The sequence below is a fragment of the Bos mutus genome, chromosome 19, assembly GCF_027580195.1.
Source record: "Bos mutus isolate GX-2022 chromosome 19, NWIPB_WYAK_1.1, whole genome shotgun sequence".
Lineage (NCBI taxonomy): Eukaryota > Metazoa > Chordata > Mammalia > Artiodactyla > Bovidae > Bos > Bos mutus.
This window is the reverse complement of record NC_091635.1, coordinates 40,035,865-40,063,352: the sequence shown is the minus strand read 5'-3', so window position 1 is coordinate 40,063,352 and position 27,488 is coordinate 40,035,865. Positions and strand designations below refer to the sequence as shown.

Sequence of the window (27,488 nt, the reverse complement as noted above, 5' to 3'; positions counted from 1 at the left end):
CACTGCCATGTTTCTAAGAGAAGGCAATGGCACCCCACTCCAGTACTCTTGCCTGGAAAATCCCATGGATGGAGGAGCCTGGTAGGCTGCAGTCCATGGGGTCACTAAGAGTCAGACACGACCGAGCGACTTCACTTTCCCTTTTCACTTTCATGCATTGAAGAAGGCAATGGCACCCCACTCCAGTATTCTTGCCTGGAGAATCCCAGGGACAGAGGAGCCTAGTGGGCTGCCGTCTATGGGGTCACAGAGTCGGACACGACTGAAGCGACTTAGCAGCAGCAGCAGCAGCCGTGTTTCTGGTACAGCAAAATGCATCAGCCACATGTATGCATGTCCTCTATTCCTTGGATTTCCTTCTCATTTAGTTCACCACAGAGCACTGAACAGTTCCCTGTGCTATACAGTAGGTTCTTATATATGTATGTCCTCTACCAATTCATCCCATCCACCCTTCCCGCTTTGGTGTCCATACGTTTGTCTGTGAATGACTGAAATTCTAAGGTGCGATAGCAACCGAAGCTGGGGAGGGGTAAGGGCTTTTATGCCTCCCATCTTGAAACTCCTAGAGGGCGAGGTGGCGGGTTCCCAATGGATGTTCAAAGAACCTGGGGACATCAGCGTTTGCTGAGGGCTGCTTTTCCAGAGTCTCCATTCAAAAGAAAAAGATGTGCTAGTTTTTTTCCTGTAGCAGCTGCTTCCCATTTCTGTCCATTTCCTTCTTAGTTTTTGGTCCAACTTTCTGTACTTTTAAGACTTTTGCCGAGAACGAATGACAATGTGGATGGATCTCCCACTGCAGCAACTCTGAGCTTGCCACAGGCCCAGGGTGGTAGAGGGAGACTTGACTCCATCCTCTTGATTGCTTTTGAACTGTGGTGTTGGGAGACTCTTGAGAGTCCCTTGGACTGCAAGGAGATCCAACCAGTCCATTCTGAAGATCAGCCCTGGGATTTCTTTGGAAGGAATGATGCTAAAGCTGAAACTCCAGTACTTTGGCCACCTCATGCAAAGAGTTGACTCACTGGAAAAGACTGATGCTGGGAGGGATTGGGGGCAAGAGGAGAAGGGGACGACAGAGGATGAGATGGCTGGATGGCATCACTGACTCCATGGACATGAGTCTCAGTGAACTCCGGGAGTTGGTGATGGACAGGGAGGCCTGGCGTGCTGTGATTCATGGGGTCGCAAAGAGTCGGACACGACTGAGCGACTGATCTGATCTGATCTTGATTGGAACAACTTGTATCCAGGAGAAATCCCCACTCCTCCCTTCAGCGTTGGGAGTCGTTTTGAGGTGTGACTGCCCTCTTGTGGCAGATACCACCACTACAGCTACGTGCGGCACAAAGGCAAGGGGCAGCTTGGCCAACCTTCTGAAGTTCTGAAGGCTTCTTTCAGCCGAGCAATGTTCTTTACTTGTCATGTGCTGCTCAGTTTCATCCCTGTTTCCTGGGGAAATGGTGACATAAATATTGGTAAAAAACTGAGAAGGATTCAAGATAGCTAATTTCCATCAGTAGGTAAAAAACTTTACCACCACTTGCTCCCCCATGATCATTTAAAAGGAAAGACTGCCCCTTCCCTCTGATAAATTATACCCAGAAATATATAAAGAACTCACAAGGCATGGTATACAAGTCATTGATCATAAAGAGAAGGGGACGCAAATTTATTTTCCTTCTTACAACCAGGATGATAAAACCAGCGTAGGCTCTTTTGCAGTACTGTTTTTCTGAACAAAGACAAGATATAGGTGTGTTGTTCTTTCATTGGTTTTTATTTTGCGACAAAAATCAGCAGGGACAAAAACCCAGGAATAAAAATAAGAGGAGGCTGGTTTCATGCTGAAAAGGCATGGAGCCTCTTTTCAGTGATGTATGTTTCTTTAGCACTTTTCCGAGGTGTTGGGAGACTGTCAGTAGAGTGGTATTGGTCTGTGGGTTGTCCGCCCATTTCACCTGCAGGCATTGTGGCTGTGAGGCTGGCAGAGGAGGCCACACGCAGCCTTTGTGGGCTCAGCACAGAACAAAGGCTGCGGGCTCTTCTAGTTTCTAAAGGCCAACAGGGATAGACGCTCTCAAGAACATTCCAGGGGCCACTGTCACCCAACATTTATGTGGGGCCCTGGGCAGGTCCAGACCAAAGCAGCTTCCAGCCTGTCAGCCTGAGAGAGCACAGCCAACCAGAGAGATTGTTCCTGCAAAACCCACTCCTCTCCAACATGACAAAGCAGTCCCACTGGGGCCACTTGGGCACAGCCATGCGTGACCTTTTGGTTTACCAGGAACCTGGGCGAGGTGAAGGGGTTAGGAGAGGTCCCTAGTTCCTTTGGGGCATGCTGCAACTCTTTGGACCTCCCTGGGACGAGCAGCTGAGGGGCTCCCAAGGAAGCCCAATCAAGGCAGGAGCCACCATATGGAAGGGAGGTGCTCACACTACACTGCTGGCATCTCAGTCTCCAACCATATTCTCTCTCTTTTTTTTTTTTATTATTATTTTTTTTTCAACCATATTCTCTGTGGCTGCAAAAACACTGCTTAAAAGTCAGTCCCATACTCTAGTCCCACCCCCCACTTCCCATAGTGACTTACAGTGATCACCACCTGCCCCTGCCCTCATGTCCCTGGCTACATCCCACTGGTGCTCAGTAAGGATTCAGCCTGCCCTGGTTTAAGAGAACAGCAGGGTTTTGCTGCTGAGCTGTGGGCTCAAGGGCCCTGAGTGTTCATCCTCAGAACTTCCGCCCCTCTCTGTGCAGGAGCCTCTGTTCACACAGCACCAAGAACACTGGTGTTCTGTTTATGCTGGACGAGGGGTTAATGTAAACAAGTCATTCCATTTAACCAAAAGGGTTACACAAAGCAGGACTAACAGCAGGAAGCTATTACAAAGAGTATGGCTTTGTTGAGAGATGCAGGATTAAGCTGAAGATTTAAAAACTGCTTTTTCCTTTTCTGAACTGAGAGTCTTCAAATATCTGCAGAGATGCAAAGAAGGTATAATACCAACTGATGAAATGAGCTGTTTCACCAGAAATGGGGGGAAAAAACTGTGTCATACATAAACAGTGTCTAAGTCATGGCCTGAATGAACAATCAAAGAGATTAACACAGCTGAGCCAGAAGAACCACTATTAACCACTATTAACACTACTGAATGCCTTAGCTGTACCCTTAGCTTCCTGGGTCATTAATCTCTCAGCAATGTCCTCACCACTAGGCCAAGATGAAAAGATGGGCATTGACACCCACTGACCACACTGAAATAAATAAAGCATTTTAACATAATCTACTGGTCTGCACTTCACAGGGGCTTACTTTCCATTGACCAATGATCAGAGGAGTAAGTGACCAAGCCTGGTCATTCTAACCAGCCCTCCCTGACTGCAAACACCTGCAGCTGTGGAGGGAGGGGTCCTCCTGCCCAAGATGATGCCTTCAGCAACTTTCTGGGCACAAAGATGCTCTTTGGTGGACAATTTTTAAAAACATAAGAGCCACGAGGAGCACTTACTCCATGGGAGCACTTACTGTTGTCTCTTACCCACCCACACACATATAAAAATCAGTGGGAGGATGGGAGACCTCAGGAGGAATTTTGACCTTCCTTATTTTTGAGGCTGAGCAGAAAGTCATGGAAGTTCTTATTTTTCCAGTAACCAGAGACAACTTCAAGCTGAGGACGGCTTCCAGACACCCTCCTCTCAGTGTTAACGCCCGTCCCTCACTCGCAGCTGTCTTTTGCCTTCAAAGAGCAGGATGCTCGCGGCCATGGCTGAATTCAGGCTGTCCACGCCAGGCACGACGGGGATCAGCAGCCTCCCGCCCCCTGTGCTCTCGGCCAACTGCAGGGACTCCAGGCTCACGCCGTGGGTCTCCCCACCTATCACCACGGCTGCCGGTGCCTCTGTCCAGTCTGAGTCGTAACTCTGGACCTCAAGTTCAGGGAGCCAGCATTGACTCGCTCCACTCTCTAGATCCTCTTCCTCATACTCATGAAACTTCAGTGGGCGTTGGTCACGTACCCAGCCGTAGTCACTGGCCTTGTTAGACCTCTGGGCCTGGGCCTGCACGTAAAGGCCGCAGTTGTCAGCCACGTAGACGCGGGTGTCAGTGGGCAGGTGGTCGGGCACTGCTTCCCAGTCCAGGTTGTTGATGATGGGCACCTGGAAGTGCGCGCCCATACCTGCCCGCAGCACTTTGGGCTCCCAGGCATCCACGCAGCCTAGCAAATGAAAGAAGATTCAATTAAGATTATGAACCTTCCCAGACAAGGGGACTTTGAAGGAAGTCAGATTGGTTCTGGATCAGGATAAAGCAAAAATGTCCTATCGTGGCCTTGGTGGCTGGGACCTCTGCCTCCCCAGCTGTGGCAGCGTCCAGCAAACTGCTAAAACAGCTTTTTTTCGTTCCTTCAACATATACCACACAGAATTCCATGGTGGTCTAGTGGTTAGAACTTCATACTTCTACTACAAAGGAGCATGAGTTGGATCCCTCATCCGGGACCTAAGATCCTGCAAGCCATGTGGCATGGCCGAAAAAAAAACCTCCCACACATGCCAGACATTTGGACAGGAGATGGGAGAGCCTGGAAGTCCCCAACCTCAAGGAGCTTGTAATAGAGAGGGCAGTGGTGCTGGGATGACATTTCAGCAGGTGACTATATTATCAGTAACGACTAAAGTTAAAGAAGCATGAACAGGGTAACAGAAAACCCTTGTGCACAGAGTGGCAATCAGGGAAAAACCACTGGGAGAACACGACACTGAGCTGGATCGTGAAGGACAGGAGGGTCTTGTCAGGGAAAGACCAGGGCAGAGGAGAGTTACAGAAGCGGCAATCGCACCACAGTCCAAACACTAAGTATGATAATCGAGCCAATTAATGGGGCTGAGGCGGGAGATGAGGCAGGAGGCAGGAAAGGACCAGTTTAAAGGAGGCTGGTGTGCCCAGGCGAGGGGTTTAGGGTTTCACCCAGAAGACAATATAATGTCACCGAAGCATTTTAAGCAAAATAGGGACAGAATCTGGTTTATATTTTAGAAAGACCCATTTGGCTTCAATGTTGAATCTGGACTGGAGCAAGGAGGACACTAGTAATGGGGAAATTACAACAATCCTGGGAAAAACCAAGGCCAGAGCCATGTCCTGCACACACCCCGTCTTTGCAGTCGTGCTAAACCCAACCGCCTCCATGCATCAGCAGACACATGGCCTTTCCCAGTGCCACAAGCCAGGAGACAGCAGGACTGGGGCACCACCTATCTATTACCCTCCCTGACTTGTTAGCACACATCTCCTCATTATAAGTTATCTTAGAAGCTAATCTGTCAAACTTCAGGAAAGGTTAAGTAGGCAAACCAAGTTCAAAAAGGAAAAAAAGACATGGAGAAGGTAACACTGTCTATGTGGGTCCCCAAGCACAGGCTCTCCTGAGCACTGTGGCAAACGGGCTGGGAGGTGGGCTGTGTGCCAAGAGGCTGGCAAGTCGGGACAGAAGAGGTGCCATCTAGTCCACCCAGTTAGGAGTAAGGAACAAGCTGAGATTCCCCCTCATCCTCGGGTCCTCTACGCTGGGCACCACATCAGGTGTTCCCCGCCTTTCTCTACCTCTCCCATACCAGCCACCAGCAACAATGTGAAAACCTCCTGCCTGGGTGATATAGGTCCATTTCCCCAAACCACACTTGCTCTCAGAGCTCTCAACAGTGAGGCAGGTGAGTGGGATATGGATATAGGGACCCCGAGCCTCACTTTCATGCTGGCATAGAGATGCACCCCAGGGAGGGATGATGGGGGGAAAGAGCTGGGAAGAACAATACAGGCGAGTCTCAGCAATGGGACCACTTCTCTTACACCGAACGGCAGCTTCACTGTTTCTGATGGATGATCCTCTCCCTCCTCCTCCTTCCAGGCTGTAATAGGTCTGTTAGGCATATCCCAACTGCCAGGCAAGTCTGTTTGGAACCAAGGCTACAAATTTCTCTTTATGATGAGAGGACAGAACCAAGTGTTAAAACCAGCATCTATTTCTTTTAAAAACCTAGCAGGTGTCAAAATAATTTTAAAGATAATCAACAAGAATGAGCATGCCAGGCATGGTGCTGAGTACTTGACATTCATCTCACTTAATCCTCAGAACAACCCTACCAGGTAGATTCTGTTACGCCTGCTTTCCAGATAAGGGAACAGATGGCTCACAATGCTGCTCACTTACACAGAGCTACCAAGGGACAGATCCAAGAACCAAATCCATACACATCTGCCCACGGAGCCAGCTCACTTACAAACAGCCACCTAATCCACCCAGTAACAGGCGATCTTACCTTTGGTGAGTAACACTTTGCTGCAGCCTGCCCCAGCAGCAGATCGCAGAATTGTCCCCAGGTTCCCAGGGTCACGGAGATTGTCACAAATCAATGATATGGGCAGTGTGTGGCGAAGCTGAGTCTCAGGGTATGTCATCTTAACATGGTCAGGTTTGGCAAAAATCCCTGAGGAAACAAGAAATGTGATTCATTTGTCTGATGTGGGTATGGGGAGTAATTTGACGTTTTGGTTATTTACCACTCTTGGTGTATTTGTAATTACATACATGTAAACATTCCGATGGAATAAATTCAGTGTGCCCCCCGCCAACTCCCTCATAACTGCTTTCAATAGTGGAATGTATCCTTTCAGAACTTCTTCCATGCACTTCCCTACATGTATGTCCATCTACCCATATATAAGTGCTTTTTCTTTTATAGTAAAATCACACTCTATGTAATTATTCTGTGATCTAGTTTTTTTTTTTTTTTTTTTGGCCAGGCTTAAGTGGCTTGCAGGATCTTAGTTCTCCCACCAGGGATTGAACCTGGGCCCACAGGCAGTGAAAGCACCAAGTCCTAACCACTGGACTGCCAGAGAATTCCCAACATTTTCTTAAGTTTTAAATGAACATTAAAGGTTGAAGTGACTCCCAAAACATAAGGTCTGAGGAGGAGTGATTACTCCCTGCAGACTATAAAAACTCACAAATCAAATGATGACAGACAACTGGCTTCAGTTTCCACTTAAAATACAAGATTCACAGATTTGAAAACTGTGTTGTAAGAAAAGGTTAGGCCCAGTAATATTGTGAATTTCATTTAAATTTGTTGCCCTGAGACAAGTATGAACAAATGATCCCAAGCCTCCCCTTCTACAGACACAGTGAACAACCACTGACCCATTATTCCCTGTGGTGTTACCAGGTCGGACCAATCCTTGATATCCTCAAATTTCACCTTAATGAGGCTAACACCTTTCAGCTTTTCAATGGGCAGCTCTTTTATGTATTCCAGACGGCTGAAGAAGAAAATTTGGGGCACAGCACCAGCCTTGAGAGCGTCTGCAATCAGCCTACGACCTTCCAGCAGGATCTTCCCCTGCTTTTCTCGAAATGGCCTGGACTTAACTATGGTCATCACACTGCTGTGGGTGGAAACAAAAAGATGGGTAATTACCAACATCCTCATTACGGACACACATCGAGTTCTAGCAGACATGAAGAGCTTCGTAGTGAAAGAAACAAACGAACTGTTAGAAAGACACTTATTCTGCCCTCTGTGCACAATAAAAACCAGAGAGGTGTGCTCCAAGAGAACGCAAGGGAAAGAGGTCAAGCTCTCGCCATGAGGAGGGAGGAGAAACGAGAAAACTCGACAAGCCTCGGGAACACATGACCTTAGCCTTTTGTCTCCAGGGAAAGCCTTATCATAGCGAAGCCCCGACTCTTCCCAGGTGCTGGGCGTCTGGGATGCTGGCCCCTGAATCTGCTGCTTCTGTCGCTGCTCCCGGGGACTGGCCTCTGCCGCTGCCTTCCGAGGCTGTTTCCCGGGATCGAGCTTCCGTTCCACAACCTCACCAGATGGAAACAGCACTTTCACGGGGCTCCGCCGCAGTGCCCGGACCCAGCGCCGCGCATCGAGGTCCCAAGCCTGCACCACCGGCAGCAAAGGTCGCGTACCCAATCCCACGCGCTTCACTAGCGCCGCCATCTTCCCCCGCCCCGTGGGTCGCGTCACGAAGGCGCGCCGGCGGCGGCCAGTGACGTCACTAACGCGCCGGCGTCAGCTGTGGTTTGTGCGCCGCCGTACGCGTGACCGGTGGTAGTGTAGGTGGTCATGGCGAATCGCAGAGCTCTGCACTTCGTGTTCAAAGTGGGAAACCGCTTCGAGACGGCGTGTTTCTATCGCGATGTCCTGGGGATGAAGGTGCAGGCGGGGCGGAGAGGGGCTGGAGCTCGAGGGGGGTGCGAGTGACTGAACCCCACCTGGCCGAGGGAGGAGAAAGGGGTGCGATGTGAATTTCACTGCGAATTCGGGTGTCGGACCTTAGCCCCAGGACTTCCCATTATCTCTGTGGTTTTCAGGTTCAGGAAGCATCACGAATTGCGGCTTGGGTTAGATGGACTTTGAAAGGGGGCTCACACTTACTAGTTGCCGACTGTGTGCGCACACAGGTCCTTTCAGTTTAAGTTGTTTAACGAATGTTTATTCCTGTCTTTGCGAAGTTTCCAGTCTGTGAGAAAGACAGTAAATAAAAGGTTACGTAATACTCTTCCAGTAAACAATGACTCTTCTGATTTGGAGCCTTTTGGTTTTAGATACCAGCATAATTCAGAGCTCTACTTTTCTTGGGGCTGGTTTGAATGGATCACTCACTCTGTCTAGGTGAACGATCCAGCTTGTCTCAGAAGTGTGAAATCAGAATCCATTCTCCTTTCCAACACCTAGAAGTGGCATCTCCCCAGCTGTGATTCTGCAGAGATCACCTGGGTGGCAAGCACAGGTGGAAGCTGTTGGAAGGCTCCTGCTACGGAGGGACTTTAGATGTTGTCAACTGAAGGAAAAATTAACAACCTAAGATTTTTGAGTTAATTTTTATTTGGGGACCTTCCTAAGGACTCTAGTGTGGAAGACAGCCTCTCGATAGCTCTGAGGAACTGATCTGAAGAGGCAAGGGAGGAGCTAGAAGGTATATGAGATTTTTGCTTGAAGATGGGGAAGAACCCAAAACCATGTAGGAACATCAAAAGATTACTACTAAGCACAGAAATAGGCAGCTCAAGTTAATGGTTTTAGTGCTTTTCTGTGCGTGGCAAGATGGGTTCTGAGTACCTTGAAATTTTTCCTTAGAAATGTATCTTAAATGTCTAGGACCAGAATCCAAAAGCAGAGAATGCTTCTTGTTATTTTTCCATCCTGAATTCCCCTCAGGGTGTGCTGTTGGTGAGCAACTGCATTAGCTGATGGTTTGATCCTTGTTGAAATGGAATTGCAGGCAACATTGTTTACAATGTGCAAGAGTAAGACTTAATGTAGAGACACTGCAGAGTACAAAGGGAATTACCTAAATTCATCAATCATTTAAAGAATATCACCTATTTCATGGTTCTGTTTTGGGCTTTGGTGACAAAGATGAAAATGACCCTGTTATCTGTCCTCAGTTAAGATCCTGGTTTGGTGGGAATTGTATTTGTACTTTGCAGATGGTAATGGAAGTTAAAATGTGGTGATAGAAAACCACAAAACTCTCCCTTAAAGTGTTTCCTCATTGATTAAAGGGTGGTTGTAAAGATTAAGTGTTATTATATATGTAGTATTTGACATGTGGTTTGTATTATGTAAGTATTAGCTATCATTATTATAAAAGTACAAGAGGAGAGATTTAACTCTGACCTGGGTCCTCAGGAAATAATTCATAGAGACCTTGTACTTGAGTTGACCCCTAAAGATAGGATTTCCACAGACCTAGATTATAGATCTGAACAGCTAATGCACAAGTAAGATATGTTTGGGAAACGTAACTAGATTTACGTGCCTTTAGCTTAGATTACTTAGTTGAAGTTGAGGAGATGGGATACCAGGACAAATAGCTTGGAACTGCTTCTTATAGTATCTTGAATAATATGCTAAGGAATTTGGATTTTATGTCATAGTAAATGGGGAGCTATCTTACATTTTGGAACAGGGCAGTGATGTGATGAGAGCTGTGCTTTAGGGGCTTAATTTTATGGTGGCTTTAAGGAAAGATCAATAAGGATGATTTCCAGTAGTCTGTGAGAGGTGTGATGAGAGCTTGAACTGCAGCAGTAGCTGTAGGGCTCAAAAAGGAAAATGGAAACTGACACATTGAGATCATACTGTGTAGTAGGCTCTGTGTCAAATGCTTTAATAAATTATCTATTTTCATAAGATATTAGACTCAGACCCTAATATGTTGTTCTCAGAGTTATGCAACTGAAACCATTTGATGTCATTTTGGGGTGCTCCAGTGAGCTCCCAGTACCCTAGTCCTTTATGTCTCTATGCAGGAAGAATTCAACCAGAGGCAAAGTGATAGATAAGAAGCAATTTATTAGAATAGGATGCTTGTGAAGTTTACAAGCAGGCAGGGAAGGGATACCATGCCCCAAGAACTCAGTGGGCTACAGTTTTATAATCAAAGGAAAACTGGGGAGGGAGAGAACTTTGTGTTTCTTGGGTAGACATCATGCTTCCATCATCAGCTCCTCCTCCAGGTTGGGCAAGGGGGTTTCTTGTCTCTAGGTGGTCAAGCTAGGTCCACAAATTATTATTTCTTATGTGTGCAGAGAGCGAGTCCTTGGGATCTTTAACTTACTGAGCTTACTGGGCAGAATGTGGCTCTTGTGCCACCAGTGTTTTATTGTTGGGGGCATATCTTGTGCTTCTGTGGCATGGCTTTGTTACTGAGCAAGCCTGCCTGGTTTTGTGGTTACACAAACCTGCTTTCTTGAGTAATCATTTACAGGGTCTCCCATATTTTTTCTACCTACAGTCCCCTACTGGGATTCACTATTGAATCAACTACTTTGTCCCTTTACTCTGTCCCTATCACAACTAAGTGAAGGCCACGCTTTTTTTTTAACTGCACATTACCGCTTCCTGATGTAAGTACATTTCACAGCTTTGCTTGGCTGCCTGACCCTTGCTATCAAGCTGTTCCTTTTTTTCCGGCCGTGCTGGGTCTTCATTGCTGCCTGGGCTCTTCCCTGGTTGTAGCGAGTGGGGACTGCTTTAGCTGCGGCACCATGGCTCCTCGTGTCGCAGAGCACGGGCCTCGGTAGTTGCAGCTCCCGGGCTCTAGAGCACAGGCTCAGTAGGTGGGGCCCAAGGGCTTAATTGCTCAGCAACATGTGGGATCTTTCTGCACCAGGGATCAAAACTGTATCTTCTGCACTGCGGGCGGATTCTTTACCACTGAGCCACCAGGGAAGCCCAGCATCAAGCCACGCTCCCTTACCTCATTTTCTAGCCTGGGAAGTATATCCAGCTCGTCATCTTCTGTTCATCTTAAATGTAAAAGCCTGCAAATGATAATGTCTGTGTTTTGACATTTTAGTTTGTGCTAAATATGTGGTGTGCAGTATGAAGAAAACTTTACCATTTATTCTAATTCCCTTACCAGATTCTTCGGCATGAGGAATTCCAGGACGGCTGCAAAGCTGCCTGTAATGGGTATGACACTTTGTTTCTTAACATTTCCTTAAGGTTTGAATACCCCTGGAGAATAGAAAGCAGTTTCTCAAAGCAGGTAGAAGGCAGCAGCGGAAATTAAGGAGGCAATAAAAAACAGAAATAAGAAATTAGGGAGGCAGCTTCAGGGTCACAAAGAAATGTATTCTGTGGATGAAGCAATGTCTTATCGAGTATCTCTTAGTTGAACTCAGTAGTCATGGCCTGAAATTCCAAGGCCTGATGGGAGTTGCATGCTTGTTGACAAATATGCAAAACATAAGTTAAGGTCAGGTGGGAGAACTGTCCCTACAGGATGCAGCTCCCTGCTTTCAAGGAAAGGTAGATGAGTCTTTCCCTCAAGTAAGTGCCAGACGGGTGGTCCTGGGAGCCTCTGTTGACGGGGCCGTCACGTCCTTACAGGTACTTGGAGGGCCAGAGGGGACTGCCCACTTCTTGTTCCAATAGCTCTCTGAGAGCGGCCTGAAGCAGATTTTTGTCTGTGATCACTGGGTTGGATTTTTTTTTTTTTTTCACTTTTCTAGGCCTTATGATGGGAAATGGAGTAAAACAATGGTGGGGTATGGACCTGAGGATGATCACTTTGTCACAGAGCTGACTTACAATTACGGCATCGGCAGCTACCAGCTTGGCAATGACTTCCTGGTAAATATCATTTTGTTCTAGCCAGTTTTTGGCTTTATGTTTGAGAGGTCACTGAGACAGCTGTAGATAATGATGACTAACTGAATTGATGACTTTGGGCATGGTTTAGTAATCAGTTTCATGATTTCTATTTAAAAAAGAACTAAACTGGGGTGGGGTGTGGGAGGGAGGCTCACGAGGAGGGGATCTAGGTATACAGTTAGCTGATTCATGTTGCACAGCAGAAGCTTAACACAATGTGGTGAAGCAGTTATATTCCAATTTAAAAAATAATGATAATAAATAAAAATGTATTGAATATTAAAAAAAATAAAAAAGAACAAAACCAAAAAACCTGCTTGGGCATCTTGTCTCCAAGCTGGCTTCAGGATGAAATGTGTTCTCCCAGCATTTAGAAATCAAGTTTGAGATGTAGAGACAGCTTTGAAGGAGACAGGCCTCCCCTTGGGGAATGGCTGAACCGTGAGAGGTGGAGGGGCCAGAGTCATTGGTTCATCAGATTCCCAGCACCATCCAGAGAAATGTTTTCTCTCTAGTGGACAGTTGTGATTGGTTCAGGCGATTACAGTCAATCCCAGCCACAGAAAAATCTGACAAGGTTTTAAGGATAAAAAAATGGCATTGCATACACTGTATTCATTCATTCAGGACCTCAAGTTATTGTGCATCTATTATAGTAACAGTATTGAAACCACTGGGTGTTGTTCAGGGGGCTCTGAAGAGCTCTGGTGCCATAGTCTTTTATGACTCAGCACAGAAAAGAATTCAACTCCAGCTAAAGTGATAGATAAGCGATTTATTAGAACAGGATGCTTGTGAGGCTTACAAGTGGGCAGGCAAGAGATGCCATGTCCCAAGAACTTGGTGGGCTACAGTTTTATAATCAAAGAAAAAGTGTAGAAGGAGAGAATTTTGTGTTTCTTGAGTAGACATCATGCTCCCATCATCAGCTCCTCCTCCAGGTTGGGCAGGGCAGTTTTCTTATCCCTACATGGTCAAGCTAGGTCCACAAATTACTGGGTTTTTTTTTTTTTGTATGCAGAGATCTTGTCCTAGGGATCATTAACTGACTGAGCGCGCTGGTCAGGATGTGGGTCTCGTGCCACCATTGTCTTATTCTTTGAGGGCATGTCCCACACTTCAGTTGCATGGTTTTGTTACTAAGCAAGTCCTGCCTGGTTTTGTGGTTAAGCTCACTTGCTTCCTTGAGTAATCATTAGCTTACAGGGGTCTCCCATATTTTTTTCTCCTTACAGTCCCGTAGTGGGATTCACTGTTTAATCACCTACTTTGTCCCTTTAGTCTGTCCTATCTGTATCTACCACTTGCTAATCAGTTACTGCGAGATACAGTGTCACTGGGCCCAGATACACAGCTGGAGTGGAGTAATTCGTTCTGACTCAGGATCTGCCCAGGAAATCTACCTCATGTTATTTTGGTCATTTGCTCTCATTATTCCTGTTAACTCATTCATTAACTCATTGACACATTAAAATAAAGGTAACTAGATGGAAGTTTGTACAAGGGTCTGATATCTGCAAAAGTGTTTTGTAAATGGAAAGGATGGCTCAGACTTAATATATTTCTGTTTCTTTTTCTCACTCTCCGTGCCACTGACTAATTCATCTAACATATTTCTTGTGACTTGCTCTATGGCATATCCCTTGTTAGATGCTGGGATACAGTAGAGAGTGGAGCATGTTTCCTGGCCTAAGGAGCTCCCTGTCTGATGGGGGAAACAAGTAAAGAGACAACAGGAATACAGTGTGACAAGTCTCAGATTGGAGTAGGAAGAGGGGGATGTGGAAACACACAGGAGGAATCTCCAGCCTGTTCTCTGATGGGTGAGAGTTCAGGGAAGGCTTCCTGGAGGAGACATGCGAGCCAGGTGAGGGAGACGTGCACAGGCCTGGAGGTGAGGGGGAGCCTGGCGCTCAGAGAACTGTGAGTCGAGCAGTCTGACTGGAGCTTAGTGTGTGGAGGAGAGAGAGGGTAGAGTTGAGGCTGGAGGAGTACCCTGGGGACGCATCATATCAGGACACTTAGTTGTCCTTCTAAAAGCAGAGTGGAGCCATTTTTAAGCAGGAGCATAACACAGAATTTGCAGTATCCAAGAACCCCTGGCTAGAGCAGGGAGGTTGGGTTGGCAGGGAGCGAGACTGAAAGGAAGGCAGCCAGCCCAAAGGTTATACAGTGACAGCAGTGGGAGGGAGAGTAGATGGATTTGAGAGAGGTCAGAGATAGCAGTCGTAGGATTTGGTGCTTCAGTGCATGTGAGCATCTCTGTGTTTCTTCTTATCTTTCTATTTATGCTCCAAATTTAAATCAGGCAGAGAAAAAAGGGGAAAACCAACTTGGTGCCATGAACCAAGGAGAGGGGGCCCACAGACTGACAGACGATAAATAATAAATTTGAATGAATGAATGAATAAATAAATAACCTAATATTGTTTTAAATATGATCATTGCAATGGGCAAAGAACGGAGAGAGAAAAGGAGCTTTGGGGTAGGTACGAATGACCAGTTTCGAGTAGGGTGTCGAGAGTAGCTTTTCGTGAGAAGGTGACATTTGAACAAAGGCTTGAAGAGGATAGGAGTTAGCTGTGTGAGTGTCTCAGGGAAGAGCATTTCAGCTAGAAAACAGCCAGTGCAAAAGCCCTCAAACAGCATGTTTGAGAAAATGCGTAGAGGACGGTAGAGAGGGGTAAAGGGGGAGGAGATGGGCTCAGAAATGACCTGGGTCAGGGGCGAGGCTGCCCTGGCGACTCAGGGGTAAGGCGTCCACCTGGCAGTGCAGAAGATGCAGTTTCGATCCCGGCCCAGGAAGATCCCACATGTCTTGGAGCAGCCAAACCCGCGTGCCACAGACGTTGAGCTTGCACCCTAGAGCCTGGGAGCTGCGACTACCAAACCCACGTTCTGCAACTGCTGACACCCGCCCACCCCAGAGCCCGTGCTTTGCAACAAGAGAAGCCACCGCAGTGAGGAGTCCTCACACCACGTCTAGAGAGGAACCCCTGCTCCCCACACTAGAGAGAAACTCTCATGGCAACAAAGACCCAACACAGCCAAAAATAAAAAATGACCTGGGTCAGATCGTCTTGGCCCTTTTAGGCCATTGTAAGCCATCCCAGGGTAAAATGAAGAGCCATCAAGGGTTTTAAGCGGAAGAATGACAACATGGGATTGCCGTCTTGAGGGCAGACAGTAGGGTGGGTTTCAGAATGTTTACTCCAGTCGCAGAGTGGCTGATGGATTAACAAGACTGAAGGCAGAGGCTGATCTACCATCCAAGCTAGAAATGAGGCGAGATATATTGGAAGGCATAGTGTACATTCTTAGGTATTTTGATTACACTTAAATAAAGGATGCCTTGATAGTTGTTTATATTTTTTGGTTTTAAAAGTAAAAAGCAAAAAAGTTTAATTAGGTAGCTGGCAAGCCAAGGATAAGATCAAGATTTCTCTGACCAGATCTTGAAAATGAGGGGGAATTTTCTCTGTTAGTGAAAGTGAAAGTCGCTCAGTCGTGTCTGACTACTCTTTGCGACCCCATGGAATTCACAGTCCATGGAATTCTCCAGGCCAGGATGCTGGAGTGTGTAGCCTTTCCCATCTCCAGAATATCTTCCCAACCCAGGGATCGAACCCAGGTCTCCCACATTGCAGGTGGATTCTTTACGAGCTGAGCCACAAGGGAAGCCTGATTTTTGTTATTCAACGGGTCTAATTTCTCTGGCATTTGAATTTCTGGCCAACCATCCACAATGTTTGGAATCTTTGTGGGAGAAAAATGTCCAAGACTGACTTCAAAATTAGCAGAAAGTTTTGAATGCTGCTTAAGTCTTAGGTGTTTGACATAAAGGCAGCGGGGTTTTACCCCATTGCCTTCTAAAGGAGATCTGTTGCGGTTATGCTCTCGGATGATTATCTTCTGTCATTTGTCCTAGGGTATCACGGTGGCTTCCAGGCAAGCTGTCAGCAACGCTAGGAAGCTGAAGTGGCCGCTCGGTGAAATGGGAGGTGGTGTGTTTGAAACCAAAGCCCCTGGAGGATATAAGTTCTATTTGCAGGACTGTAGTCCACCTCAGTCAGGTAATTATATCTGGACTGACAAAAGCCCTCTGTCTAAAGGCATCTGGAGGAAGGAGAGAGGGAGCTTGACTTCCGTCTCCTGTGGAGTCTCCATGTTGACATGACTTGTCTTTCCCAAGCCAGTGTTGTTACTTGTCCTCTAAGAAATTATATGCTCGTGTCAAAACTTCAGCGCATCCCTATCAGTGTTCTGGACTGGTTCGGTTCTACTGGTAACTTGTCGATGTAGGATACTTTCAGCTGCAAATATCAGAAAACCTACCTCTAGGTTGAATGGTTAAAAAAAATGTCTTAGTTCATAGAGCAGGTGTTGTCTTGGTCGGAGAGACTTCAGGGTTTGTTGATCCAGCAGCTCAGCAACAGCATCCAAAACCCAGATTGATCTCTCTACCCTCTTGTCCTCAGGGGTCCCCTTCTCCCCTTCACGGTGGTAGGGTGACTGCCAGTAGCATTTGGGGCTACCCGCCCGCACACTCTCATCTGGTAGGAGAAAGAGAAACTGACTTCCTGTGGCTCTTCATTAAAAGCGCAGCAAAACTTTCCTAGAATCTTCTAGCAAACTTCCTGGTCAGAGTCGACTCACATACCCTGCTCCTGAACCAGTCATAGGCAGGCAAGAGAAGCAGATTTATCCTTAGACCAGTTAGTCGTCTCCTCTGGCTGAGGACAGTTTTCCAGATTACAGTGCTGGTTCTCAGTGAGTACAGGTGAGTGAGGTGAGGAGCCCACCACGCTGACCCCCACAGTGAGCAGGAGAGAAACTGCGCTACATTTCAAGTACCTCAGAGGCATCCTCATGCATCATACGTGTATTGCTGAAAATTCTGCTACCTGCTTTGCCAGAAAGAACCAAAAGCAAGAAAAGGAAAAGAAAAAAAAGCTGGTGAATAGCAGGGGCACTTGTGCCAGCCATTCCCTCCATGAGCACAAGCCCCAAAGTGGAGACCTTCTCTTCCCCCACGCTGGTCTGCCTCAGGTCCCAGATGCCCCTCAGACTGAGTCTGATGGTTGTGACTAATGTTACATGCTTTTCATCCAGAGCTCAGAAGAAGAAAGGGCAACGATTCCAGTGTGGGAGGTTAGACTGGTGCTGTGGGACTTACTGAGAGATGGTATTTTGGAACTTCCCAGGTGATGTAAGGGATTTCCATGACTATTTTTATTGATAGGTGATTGGTGCTTGAAATACTAACTTTGATATCTAACTCCTGCCATGAATTTCGCAGTACACTTTTTCCATAGTCTTCATGATACTTCAGTGTGTAAAATAATGGTGGGCCCCAGAGGCCTGAGATGTTTTCGTTCTTTGCGGTGATAACACCGTGGGAGCCTTAATCTCTGGTTGGTAGTATAGTCAGGTCTCTCAGTCTGGGTAGTGTCCATCCTTGGAATGAATCACTCTTGTGTAGTCACTCCCACTGCAACTATTCCTGTCCCTGCATCCCTTCAGGGTGTGAGTCAGTTGGGATTTGTTGATTTCTCAATGAATGGGGAACACTTAAATCTGCCAGGGAGAGGTTCCTGTGACAGACACCTTGCTTTAGTCATGGTATTGCTAGTCTAGCACACAGGCTAAGGCAGTGAAAATGGAAGAAAACTACACTGAGTTTACCACAGTCAGATGTAGGCTTGGAACAGCTCTTCCAAAAGTCACTTTACAAGATAGAAGTTTCCAGTAATATTAAGCGTTTTAATATAACTGTTATTCTTTTTTACAAAAATACAGATTTTTTTTTCTCCCTAGACATACAGGCAGAAAGAAGAAAACAGATAACCACTGTTAACATTTTAGAGTATATCCTTCCAACTTTTTGATCCAAAGAACTAATTACATAATCGGATACATACGGGATTCTACTGTGTGACATCATAGGAAGAGAAACAGTTGTCTGTTGTTAGAAATTCACTTTGTCCCTGGTGTCTCGTTGTCATGAGCAACTCTGTGATGAGTGTCTTTGGTGAAAGCCCTTCACACATCCACAATTATTTCCTTAATTGCTGAAAATGGGATTGTTCTTTCAAAAGCAGGGGACATATTTTAGACACATTCTGTCAAAATTGTTGCCCAGAAATATTACTAATTTACACTCTGCCATTATGGTTTTTCCCATTGCACTGTAATAGTTAACTCTGTAAACTTTTTTAAATCATTTGCCAATTAGATAACAAAATGTTTTATTTGAATTCTAACTTTGTGAGGTTAAATGTGCTTTTGCATGTTCCTCCTTTTGCTTATTTTTCTAGGATGGGCATCTTTTTCCTATTAATGTTGAAAGGTGACTTAAATATTAAGGACTTCTTGCTCATTTTTGTTGTTAAAAAAGATGTTTCCTACTTTGTAGTTTAGTCTTTAATTTTGATTGTAATTCTTGTTTTGGTTGTTGTGTACAAGTTTTCCATTTTGTATGATTAACCTAGCACATTTTCTTCTTCATGATCTTTCTATCTTTGATGTCAGATTAAAAAAAGATCTTTCTCTATCCCAAAATTGTTTAAATAATCACCTATTTCGAGTATTTTCATGGTTTCATTCTTTCAACTTAACCCTGTAACCCATCAGGAATGTGTTTTGCTGTCTAGTTTAAAGGTGTCACTTCTTTCCACCGTAAGAAGCCAGTTATCTTAATGCCGTTTATTTAACAGTGCCCTTTCATACTGACCTAAAATCCCTTTCTTATCATAAACTAAATTCTTAAATGTACCTGAGCCGGTTCCATTCCTTTGCACTGCCCTGTCCATTTCTGCTGTTTTGTTACCTTACAGATCCTGTATTAAAAGTAACTCTAGCAGTGTCTGACCTTCAGAAGTCCTTGAACTACTGGTCTAATCTACTGGGAATGAAAATTTATGAAGAAGATGAGAAGAAACAGAGGGCTTTGCTGGGCTATGCTGATAACCAGGTGAACGATCTTAGAAAGAAATAATCTGTTACTTTAGGTTTGACTTATAAATGAGGTTGACATGAAGGTTATTCACATAGTTTCTTCATAGTAATTCAGTATTTAGAACAGAAAGGAGAAAATAAAAACTGCCAGGAAACTCACCACCCAGATGTTACCTTTATTTATATTTGGAGATATATCCTTTCAGGAGTGGATTTGTTTAGTCAGAGGAGATGTAGGCAAGACTTAATGCAGTGATGATCATCTATTTTCCTCTTTTTTTAAAAAAAAAAGTAACATTTGAGCATGATATAGTCCTTGTACTTTGACCCAGCAAGTCTACTAAGAATTTATTTCATAGACGTACTCATCCTACATGTGCACAAAGGAGTGTGTACAAGTTTATCTCTGTGGCGTTATTTGTAACAGCAAGATATAACCTAGGGAATCCCTGGTGGTCCACTAGTTAGGACTCCACGCTTTCACTGCTGAGGGCCTGGGTTCAGTTTCTGGTAGGGGAACTAAAGCCTGCAAGTGGCCCGGTGTGGAGAAAAAAAAAAAAAAGAAAGAAAGAAATAGCCTAAATGCTCCAAGGATTCAGTAGTTGAGTGATTTATGGTTCATGCATAGAATGGACTACTAAAGCAGCCATCAAAAAATGGGTCTTTATGTGCTGAGATGGCAACGTTAATTAGAGAAAAACAAAGGAAAGAATAATATATAAATTATGTTACCATTTGTATGAAAAAAAATAATAAAGGATATATGCCTGTGCTGTGTATCTAGAAGGATACACAGGAAACTGCTGATTGGTTGCCAGTGGAGTGACAGTAGGAGGGAGACTTAGAATTTACTTTATTTCTTTATCCTGGTTTGAATTGTCTGGTTTTTTTTAATCACGAGACCTGTTCTGAAAAATAAACCCACTTTCTCATGTCTTTTCAGTGTAAGCTGGAGCTGCGGGCCATCCCGGGGAAAGTTGATCATGCAACAGGTTTTGGACGCATTGCCTTTTCTTGCCCTCAGAAAGAGGTAATGTTTGGTACCAGGTCTTCTGTTGAAACTCTGTGACTCGTGACTTCCAAGAGCTAGGAACCCTGGCCCACCCTGCTCCAGGTTCATGCTCGTTGTGGCTTTGGTATGAAGTTCAGCAGTTGTCTCTAGAGCAGCTGAGATAATAGAAATCAAACAGGTGGTGCTAGGGTTCTCTCTGGTTGACCTGAGAGTCCTCCAGGGCTGCCGGGGACCACGGCCCCAGCATGGTGTGGCACCCCTTGCTCACTGTGCCTTTTTGTTTTCCTCAAGTTGTCAGACTTAGAAGACTTGATGAAAAGGGAGAACCAGAAGATTCTGACTCCCCTGGTGAGTCTGGACACTCCAGGGAAGGCGACCGTGCAAGTGATCATTTTGGCCGACCCTGTAAGTATCACCCAGGAAGGGGACAGGCTGCCCCCAGGGTTTTCTTCTGAGGTGTCTCTCTGCCAAATTTCTTTTCTGTCTTGGTGTAGGATGGACATGAAATTTGCTTTGTGGGGGATGAAGCATTTCGAGAACTCTCAAAGGTGGATCCAGAGGGAAACAAATTATTGGATGACGTGAGTCTCATTTCTAAATTCCTGTCCCCTTTGGCCAAAGGGGATAATGTGTATGGAGAAGGGCAGTTCTTACTTTCAGAACTCTGTCATTTTGCTGTTGGGGTGACTTGAGCCAGAGACTTGTGTCAACTTCATGACCACCTATGTGACTCTTGGCGCGGTGCAGCATCTGCGCCTTCCCTCCCTTCGGGCTGCCTTGAGGAAACCACTGCTGCTAAATACATCACTGTTCTGCTCAGAGACCGGAAGTGCCCGACCGCCATCCATTCTCACTGTCTTAGCCCCTTGGTCATATCTTCTCCATTCTACAGCATCGTCCTCTTCCTTCCTGGCGAATTATTCTCACCAGCGCACAAACGATCTCCAATATCTTGAAAAACTCTTTATTCACCCCATATCCATTCTCCAGGTTCCTTCTAAAAATCTCCCTGCACGCCATTTCTACTTCTTTGTGTGTGTGTGTGTGTGTGTGTGTTTACTGTCTAATTTTGTCAGGATAGTGATTGATGGAGTAAGTCATCCCTTTTTAATGAAAGAAATACAGAAGCTAGTTGTTTGCAGGTGGTGAGAAGGGCGGGGTGAGGGACAGCAGAAGAAACTTCATTGGAGTTGTTTTCTGAGGCAGAGCGGGTATTTTGCTTTCAGAATATGAGAAGGAAAACAGAAGAAGTACATCAGATTGTGCCTCATAGTGACAAGGCTCCTGAGGAGGGGAGTGAGGGCTGCCACTCCAGATGAAGCTGTGTGGCCTGGGGATCTCAGCACAGATTCCCAGCATCTCTGAACCCAGATTTCCTGCCTGCAAAATGGAGGAGACAGTCACAGATTTCTTTGGCCATGAATGCTATTATCTCATAGTTGGTTTGTTGTTTTTTTTTTTTTATTGAAGTATAGTTGATTCATAATGTTGTGTTAATTTCTTTGGTACCATTTCTACTTCTTGCCTTCCATTCACATTTCACTCTGTCTCGCACTGGCTCCTATCACACAGTGAAACGCTCGCGTTGACATCATCAGTGACCTCCCTCTTGCCAAATCCAGTGACTGCTTTCCATCCTCATCAGACATGATCTAGCAGCCTTCGAAGCCATTGTGTAGTGTCGTTCCCCAGCTTCCCGCTCATAACCTCGTAGGTAGGCGGTGCTCGGTGAATGCGTTGCTGCTGCTGAAAGGAATGAATCCACCAGTCCTGGTTTCACTTAGTATCTATGTGACTGACCTTAAGAAATTTACTTCAAGTCTCTAAACTGCAGTTTTCTTATACAGAAATGCGAGGAAATAAGGTTATCCGCCTCCCAGGATTGTGTGGTTTATAGTGCTTGGCAAACTCCTGACATAATAACGGACACTCAGTTGAGGTTTGTCAAAGCCAGAAACGTACAGAAGCTTTAGTGTTTCTAAACGTTACCACGAAGGAAAAACAGAATCTCCGGCCTCTCAGTTGCCAGACTGGCTAGACTGTTCTTGCTGTTTCATCACTGACCGACTTCCTCATCTCTCTTCTCCCTTGATGTTGGAGACTCTGCCATCTTCCTGTCTGTCTGACGGCTCCCCTCAGCCACAGGCACCTTTTTCTGTGACTGGTCCTGAAGTGATGTTGCCCACGGTCCCACTCTGGCTGTCTTTTACTCTCCTCGTACATTCTTTCTTTTCTCTGAGAAGTTACCTGCTCCTCTGGTTATCTCTGCTCTGAGCTTCAGCCATCATCTGTTCTAGTCTTCTTAATTTCTAGTTCCCACTCCCCTCTAAGCTCTAAACGGGCGTTTTTGATTGTTGTTACTAAGGTAAAGAATACATTGAACTTAAGTGTACAGAAATTTGGTGTTTATGTTGATAAATTTTGATACTTTCATAAACTCATATTCACTACTCAAAATATAGAGCATTTTCATCATTATAGAAAGTTCTCTTATGTCCGTTTTTAGCTTCCAATTCCTCCTCCCAGCAGCAACTACTGTTCTGATTTCTGTCATACTGGCTTTGTCTATCCTTAGACTTCATATAAATGGAATGGCTTCTTTCAATAACATTTTTGAGATTCCTCCATGTAATTGCACATTCCAGAGTTCTCTTTTTTTCCTTTTGCTGAGTTTTGTGGATGTAGTAATCTGCTTATCCATTCTTCAGTGGTGGACATTGGAATTTTTTTCCAGATTTTTATCTATTATAAGGAAGACTGCTATGAACAGTCTCATGTGACTCTTTTGATGGACTTATGTTTCATTTCTCTTGCGTAAATGTGAGGGGAGGAGAATTGCTTTTACTTTCTAAGAAGCTGCCAGTTGTCCAAAGTGACTGAATATTTTAAACTATCGGTCGTGTATGTATAGAAGAGTTCCAGCTGTTCTAAATCCTCACCAGCATTTGTGTGTTCTCTTTTTGTCTATTTCTTGCCATAATTTTATTTTTAATTATTGTTCAGTCACTAAGTTGTGTCCGACTGTTTGAGACCGTGTGGACTGTGGCACTCCAAGCTCCTCTGTCCTCCACTATCTCCTGGAATTTGCTCAGATTTTTGTCCATTGAGTTGGTGATGCTATGATTAAAAATTCCAAATATACACAAAAGAGAACAACAAATCCCTATGTGATTATCACCCATCAACTCTGCCATAATTTTTCATCATTCCTTTCCACCCCACTTTTTTTGGCAGTGGAGATGTTTGTTGGAGAATTTTAAGGCAAATTTCAGATGCCATGTCATTTCAACCATAAATACTTATGTGTTTTACACATTTTAAGTTAAGGAATTTTCTTGTATACCACAGCGACATCATCACACTTCAAAAATCAACAATGTGGGACTTACCTGGTGGTCCAGTGGTTAAGACTCCATGCTTCTGATACAAGGTACATGGGTTTGATCCTTGGTCCAGGAACTAAGATCCCCCATGCCACATGGCATGGCCAAAAAAAATCAACAATATATCCTTAATGTCACCTAAAATCCAGTTATTAAATTTTCCCTGGCCATCTAAAAATGGTTTTATATATTAATTTGTCCCATGTATTTTGTTTGTTTCTTTACTGCTCTGTGTATTTTTTAATTGGTTTTAATATGATTGGACTATATCAATATGAATAACTTACCTGATCCATTGAGTTTCATGAAAAACCAGCCAGTAGACACACCAATGATGTATTTTACATTTTAGCCATTCTCTAACCTCTAAATATGAATTTATTTTCACTCTGTGTGTCTTTGCTTACATTATTTTATTATCCTAGAATGTCCTTTTTCTCATTTGAATATTTGCATATTTTTCAAGGTCCATTTAAATCCACATTTTAAAAAAATTTGACTCTTTCTTATCGATGGGTTGGACTTCTGGATACGAGTCATTTGTTAGGTAATCTGTAAAGATGAGCACTTTTCCCATTCAGTGGTTTGCCTGTTTATTTTCTTATAGAGTCTTTTGAAGAGAAGACATTTCTTTCCATCCAGTTTATCAACTCTTCCTTTCATGCCTCGTGCTTTTTGGGCCACACTAGTGTTACAGCCAAAGAACCTCTAACCTGGACAAACCATGAACAGTACAACTCCACATGCCTGTAACTTACTTTGTCTTACTTCAGATCCATTCTTCGTTAATATTATAGAAAAACAAAAGTTACTATTTATTAAGCATCTCCTATATTGACCTGTTCTTAAGTGCCTTACCTATATTCTGTAACTCTTACCATAATTTGCAAGGTGGATAGCATTCCCCTTTGAGATAAGGAAACTGAGTTTCAAAAGAATAAGTCACTCAATATTATACATTCCACAAGTTAGCAGGGCAGGGGCCCAAAGAGAGGTCTTTCCGGTTTCAAAGGCAGTTCTTTTTTCCTCTTTTGTACTCTGCTTCCTTCCCTGGTAGTTACTGTATATCTATTATCACAGTTGTTTAAGCTAGAATCCTCAAAGCCAGTTTTTCTTTTAACATTTAATACGCTTTTTTTAAAGCATTTCTTTGTTTGGCTGTGTCGTGCGGTGCATGGACTCTAATTGGTGGTGTGTGGGCTTCAGGAGTTGCGGTGCACAGGCTTAGTTGCCCCCGGGCATGTGGGATCTTGGCTCCCTGGCCAGGGATTGAACCTGTGTCCCCTGCATTGCAAGGCAGATTCTTAACCACTGGTCCACCAGGGAAGTCCCTAATATGCTTTTTCTTTTACAGTACTTTTAGATTTACACACAGAGCCATTTCTGAATACTGTTGTTCCTCACCACTACATTCTCTTAGCAACAAGTCACCAAGAGCTGAGAGTTCTCCCTGGGAAATCCTCTGTCTACTTCTCTTTTGAAAAGGCTCTCATTTTCACCTCCAAATACTGCACAAACCTCCTCCCAGCTTCTAGTTAATCTCTGATGCCAGCAGTAGGCTTTCTAAAGTATAAATCCAATAAGTTAAAAAAAAAAAAACTGTTAAATCTTCTGATGGCCCTTTGTTGCCTCCAAGATAAGCTCAGAGCTCTGACAGAGCACGTGATGCTCCGGGCCACCGTGTGTGCTGCCTCCCCCCCGCTCACCTCCTTTCAGTCCCACTGAACCACTTATATTAACCAAGGTAGATCTCCAGCCTCCGCCCAAGGGCTGCTTTCCGTTCTCCCCTCCCCACTTACTCCGCTCATCCTGCAAAACTCAGAAGCTTTCTTGGGTTTTTCACACCAGTTTGTTGTTTTTCCCTACTTTCAGTGGCTCCTAGAAGACAGAAACATCTGTGTCTTTGGGATATGGGGAGGTTTTGGTCTTTTTTGGCATAGTTTTGATTTTTAAATTCACCAATGTATTTTTAAAATGCGTTTAAAAATCAGAAACACACAAAACAAATAAGACCTTTTATTTTCATCAAGGGCTTCCCAGGTGGCTCAGTGGTAAAGAATCTGCCTGCCAATGTAGGAGATGCAGGTTCAATCCCTGAGTTGGGAAGATCCCCTGGAAGAGGACATGGCAACCCACTCCAGTATTCTTGCCTGGAGAATCCCATGAGCAGAGGAGCCTGGTGGACTGAAGTCCATGGGGTTGCAAAGAGTCAGACATGACTTAGCGACTGAGTGTGTATTTTCATTGAAATGAAAAATCAGATAGTACTAAGATTCTATATAAATGCAGTGATGCCATCTCTGAGTCCCACTGCCCATGGCAGCCACTCTCAGCTTCACTGTTTCTTCATGTTCAGTTGCAGACAACATCTTTTGACTTCCTGAAGTAGATGAATGATTTTACACTAGTTCTCCAGCCAGCTAGTTACTCGTTTCCCCTGGTCTGATATCACGGTTTTGTGGTCCTGTTATACACCAGGACACACACGCACACACATCTACCTGCAAAAGAGCTGTTTCCATACCTGAACCCTCAACTATTTCATGTGCTCCTCAAAGCGTCAGACTTGATCTCTGCTGCCACACCTGAACCCAGCATAATACCTGCCTCATAATGAAAACTGGCATTTTTAAAGGTACAGTTGTCACTTAGTATCCACAGGGATGGGTTCCAGGACCCACCGGGAATACCAGAATCCTAGGATGCTCAAGTCCCATAGTCAGCCCTCCATATCTGCAGACACAGAACCCGTGGAAACAGAGGCCTAACTGTGATTCAGTTCTTGAATGTATTTCCCTTCCAAACAGCTAATTAGCTTACACTTGGTTATATTGGACCCGGCATTTTAGGAGACTTCTGTTGTAAACCCTGCTTCCTGCCAACTTCCCTGCCCCCTTCTAAGACCTCAACTCCATGGACTAATACAATAAAAGGACTCTGGTGGAACCAAAGCATACTGTTTCTTAACAAAGCTTTTTTTAGTTAAGCGGCCCCAAATGAAATAGTACCAACATCAGTGAAATAGGAAGAAGGTGTGGGAAAAGGAATCAGTTCCAAGCTCATGACTAAAATGTCAGAATAACTTTTCACATTTGGTCTCATGATTAGGCTGAGTCTCCTGATCACTAAAGATTCTTGAGAGGGGGCTTCCCTGGTAGTCCAGTGCTGAAGACTCCGTGCTTCCGCTGCAGGGAAGCGTGAGTTCGATGTGCAGTGGGGGAACTAAGATCCCATGTGCTATGTGGCACAGTCAAATAAAAATAAAGATTTCTTGGGAGCCTACCGAGATGCTAAGAGTGCCAGCACTTTCTGTTCCAAAGAGCCCACAGCCTGGTGTGCTCGGCCTTGCTCTCCAGCCAGCCGTCAGCCACACTTCCTGGCTGCAGGCTCTGCCCTTTACTCTGCAAAGTGAGAACTGACAAGCAATTGCTCGATACCCAACAGCAACCTCTGTCAAAGTAAACACAAGACTCTACTGAGTGAACATCTTGTAATTATTAATTTCTTGATTGTGGGCAGTGAGGTACGAAGTAGATCGTTAAGTTTTATTTTCTGGATTGAGACTTAAGTAATTCCAATTTCGTTTCTACAGGCAATTGCAGGAGATAAAAGTGATGAATGGTTTGCGGCACAAAAGAAACCAAAGGCGACAGGTTAACCGCAGACATCACATGCAGCAAGCGTCGGTGATTTTTGGCCGGCACCCGTGAGGCCTGCCTCGTGTGATGATGCTCTCACAGCTTGCTGGTTCCTGTACAGGCAGAGAGGCTGGGGTGGTGACGATGCGTGTATTTTAATCTCTAAAAGCTCTGATATATTTTAGAAAATCCTATCATCATCAGTTCATTTAAAGAACTCTTGCTGTCATCTGTGCTGTCACTGCACAGGTACAGTCTGCATGTAACTCTATTAGATCAGTAATAAATTCTTCTCCAGGCTGGGA

The 27,488-nt window shown here is 44.8% G+C and overlaps 2 protein-coding genes across 5 annotated transcripts; one reads left to right on the top strand and one right to left on the bottom strand.

Moving 5' to 3' along the window:
* Positions 1-161: 161 nt before the first annotated feature.
* MRM3 (mitochondrial rRNA methyltransferase 3) lies at positions 162-8,106 on the bottom strand. 4 transcript variants are annotated; one of them, XM_070390295.1, is made up of 4 exons: positions 7,216-8,106; positions 6,332-6,499; positions 4,028-4,227; positions 162-1,452 (listed from the first exon to the last, which is right to left on the bottom strand). In XM_070390295.1, the coding sequence occupies exons 1-4, from the start codon at positions 8,024-8,026 to the stop codon at positions 1,423-1,425; spliced, it is 1,209 nt and encodes a 402-aa protein (XP_070246396.1). In that variant the 5' UTR covers positions 8,027-8,106; the 3' UTR covers positions 162-1,422. The 4 variants fall into 4 exon arrangements, with proteins under 4 accessions (XP_070246396.1, XP_005888327.2, XP_070246395.1 ...); XM_005888265.2 differs by lacking the exon at positions 162-1,452 and having other exon boundaries at positions 1,744-4,227; positions 7,216-7,460; positions 7,713-8,083; XM_070390294.1 differs by lacking the exon at positions 162-1,452 and having other exon boundaries at positions 1,744-4,227; positions 7,216-8,102.
* On the top strand, positions 8,089-27,488 carry GLOD4 (glyoxalase domain containing 4). Its single transcript, XM_005888223.3, has 9 exons — positions 8,089-8,242; positions 11,460-11,509; positions 12,052-12,172; positions 16,122-16,266; positions 19,030-19,166; positions 20,094-20,180; positions 20,454-20,567; positions 20,657-20,743; positions 27,138-27,488. The coding sequence occupies exons 1-9, from the start codon at positions 8,153-8,155 to the stop codon at positions 27,201-27,203; spliced, it is 897 nt and encodes a 298-aa protein (XP_005888285.1). The 5' UTR covers positions 8,089-8,152; the 3' UTR covers positions 27,204-27,488.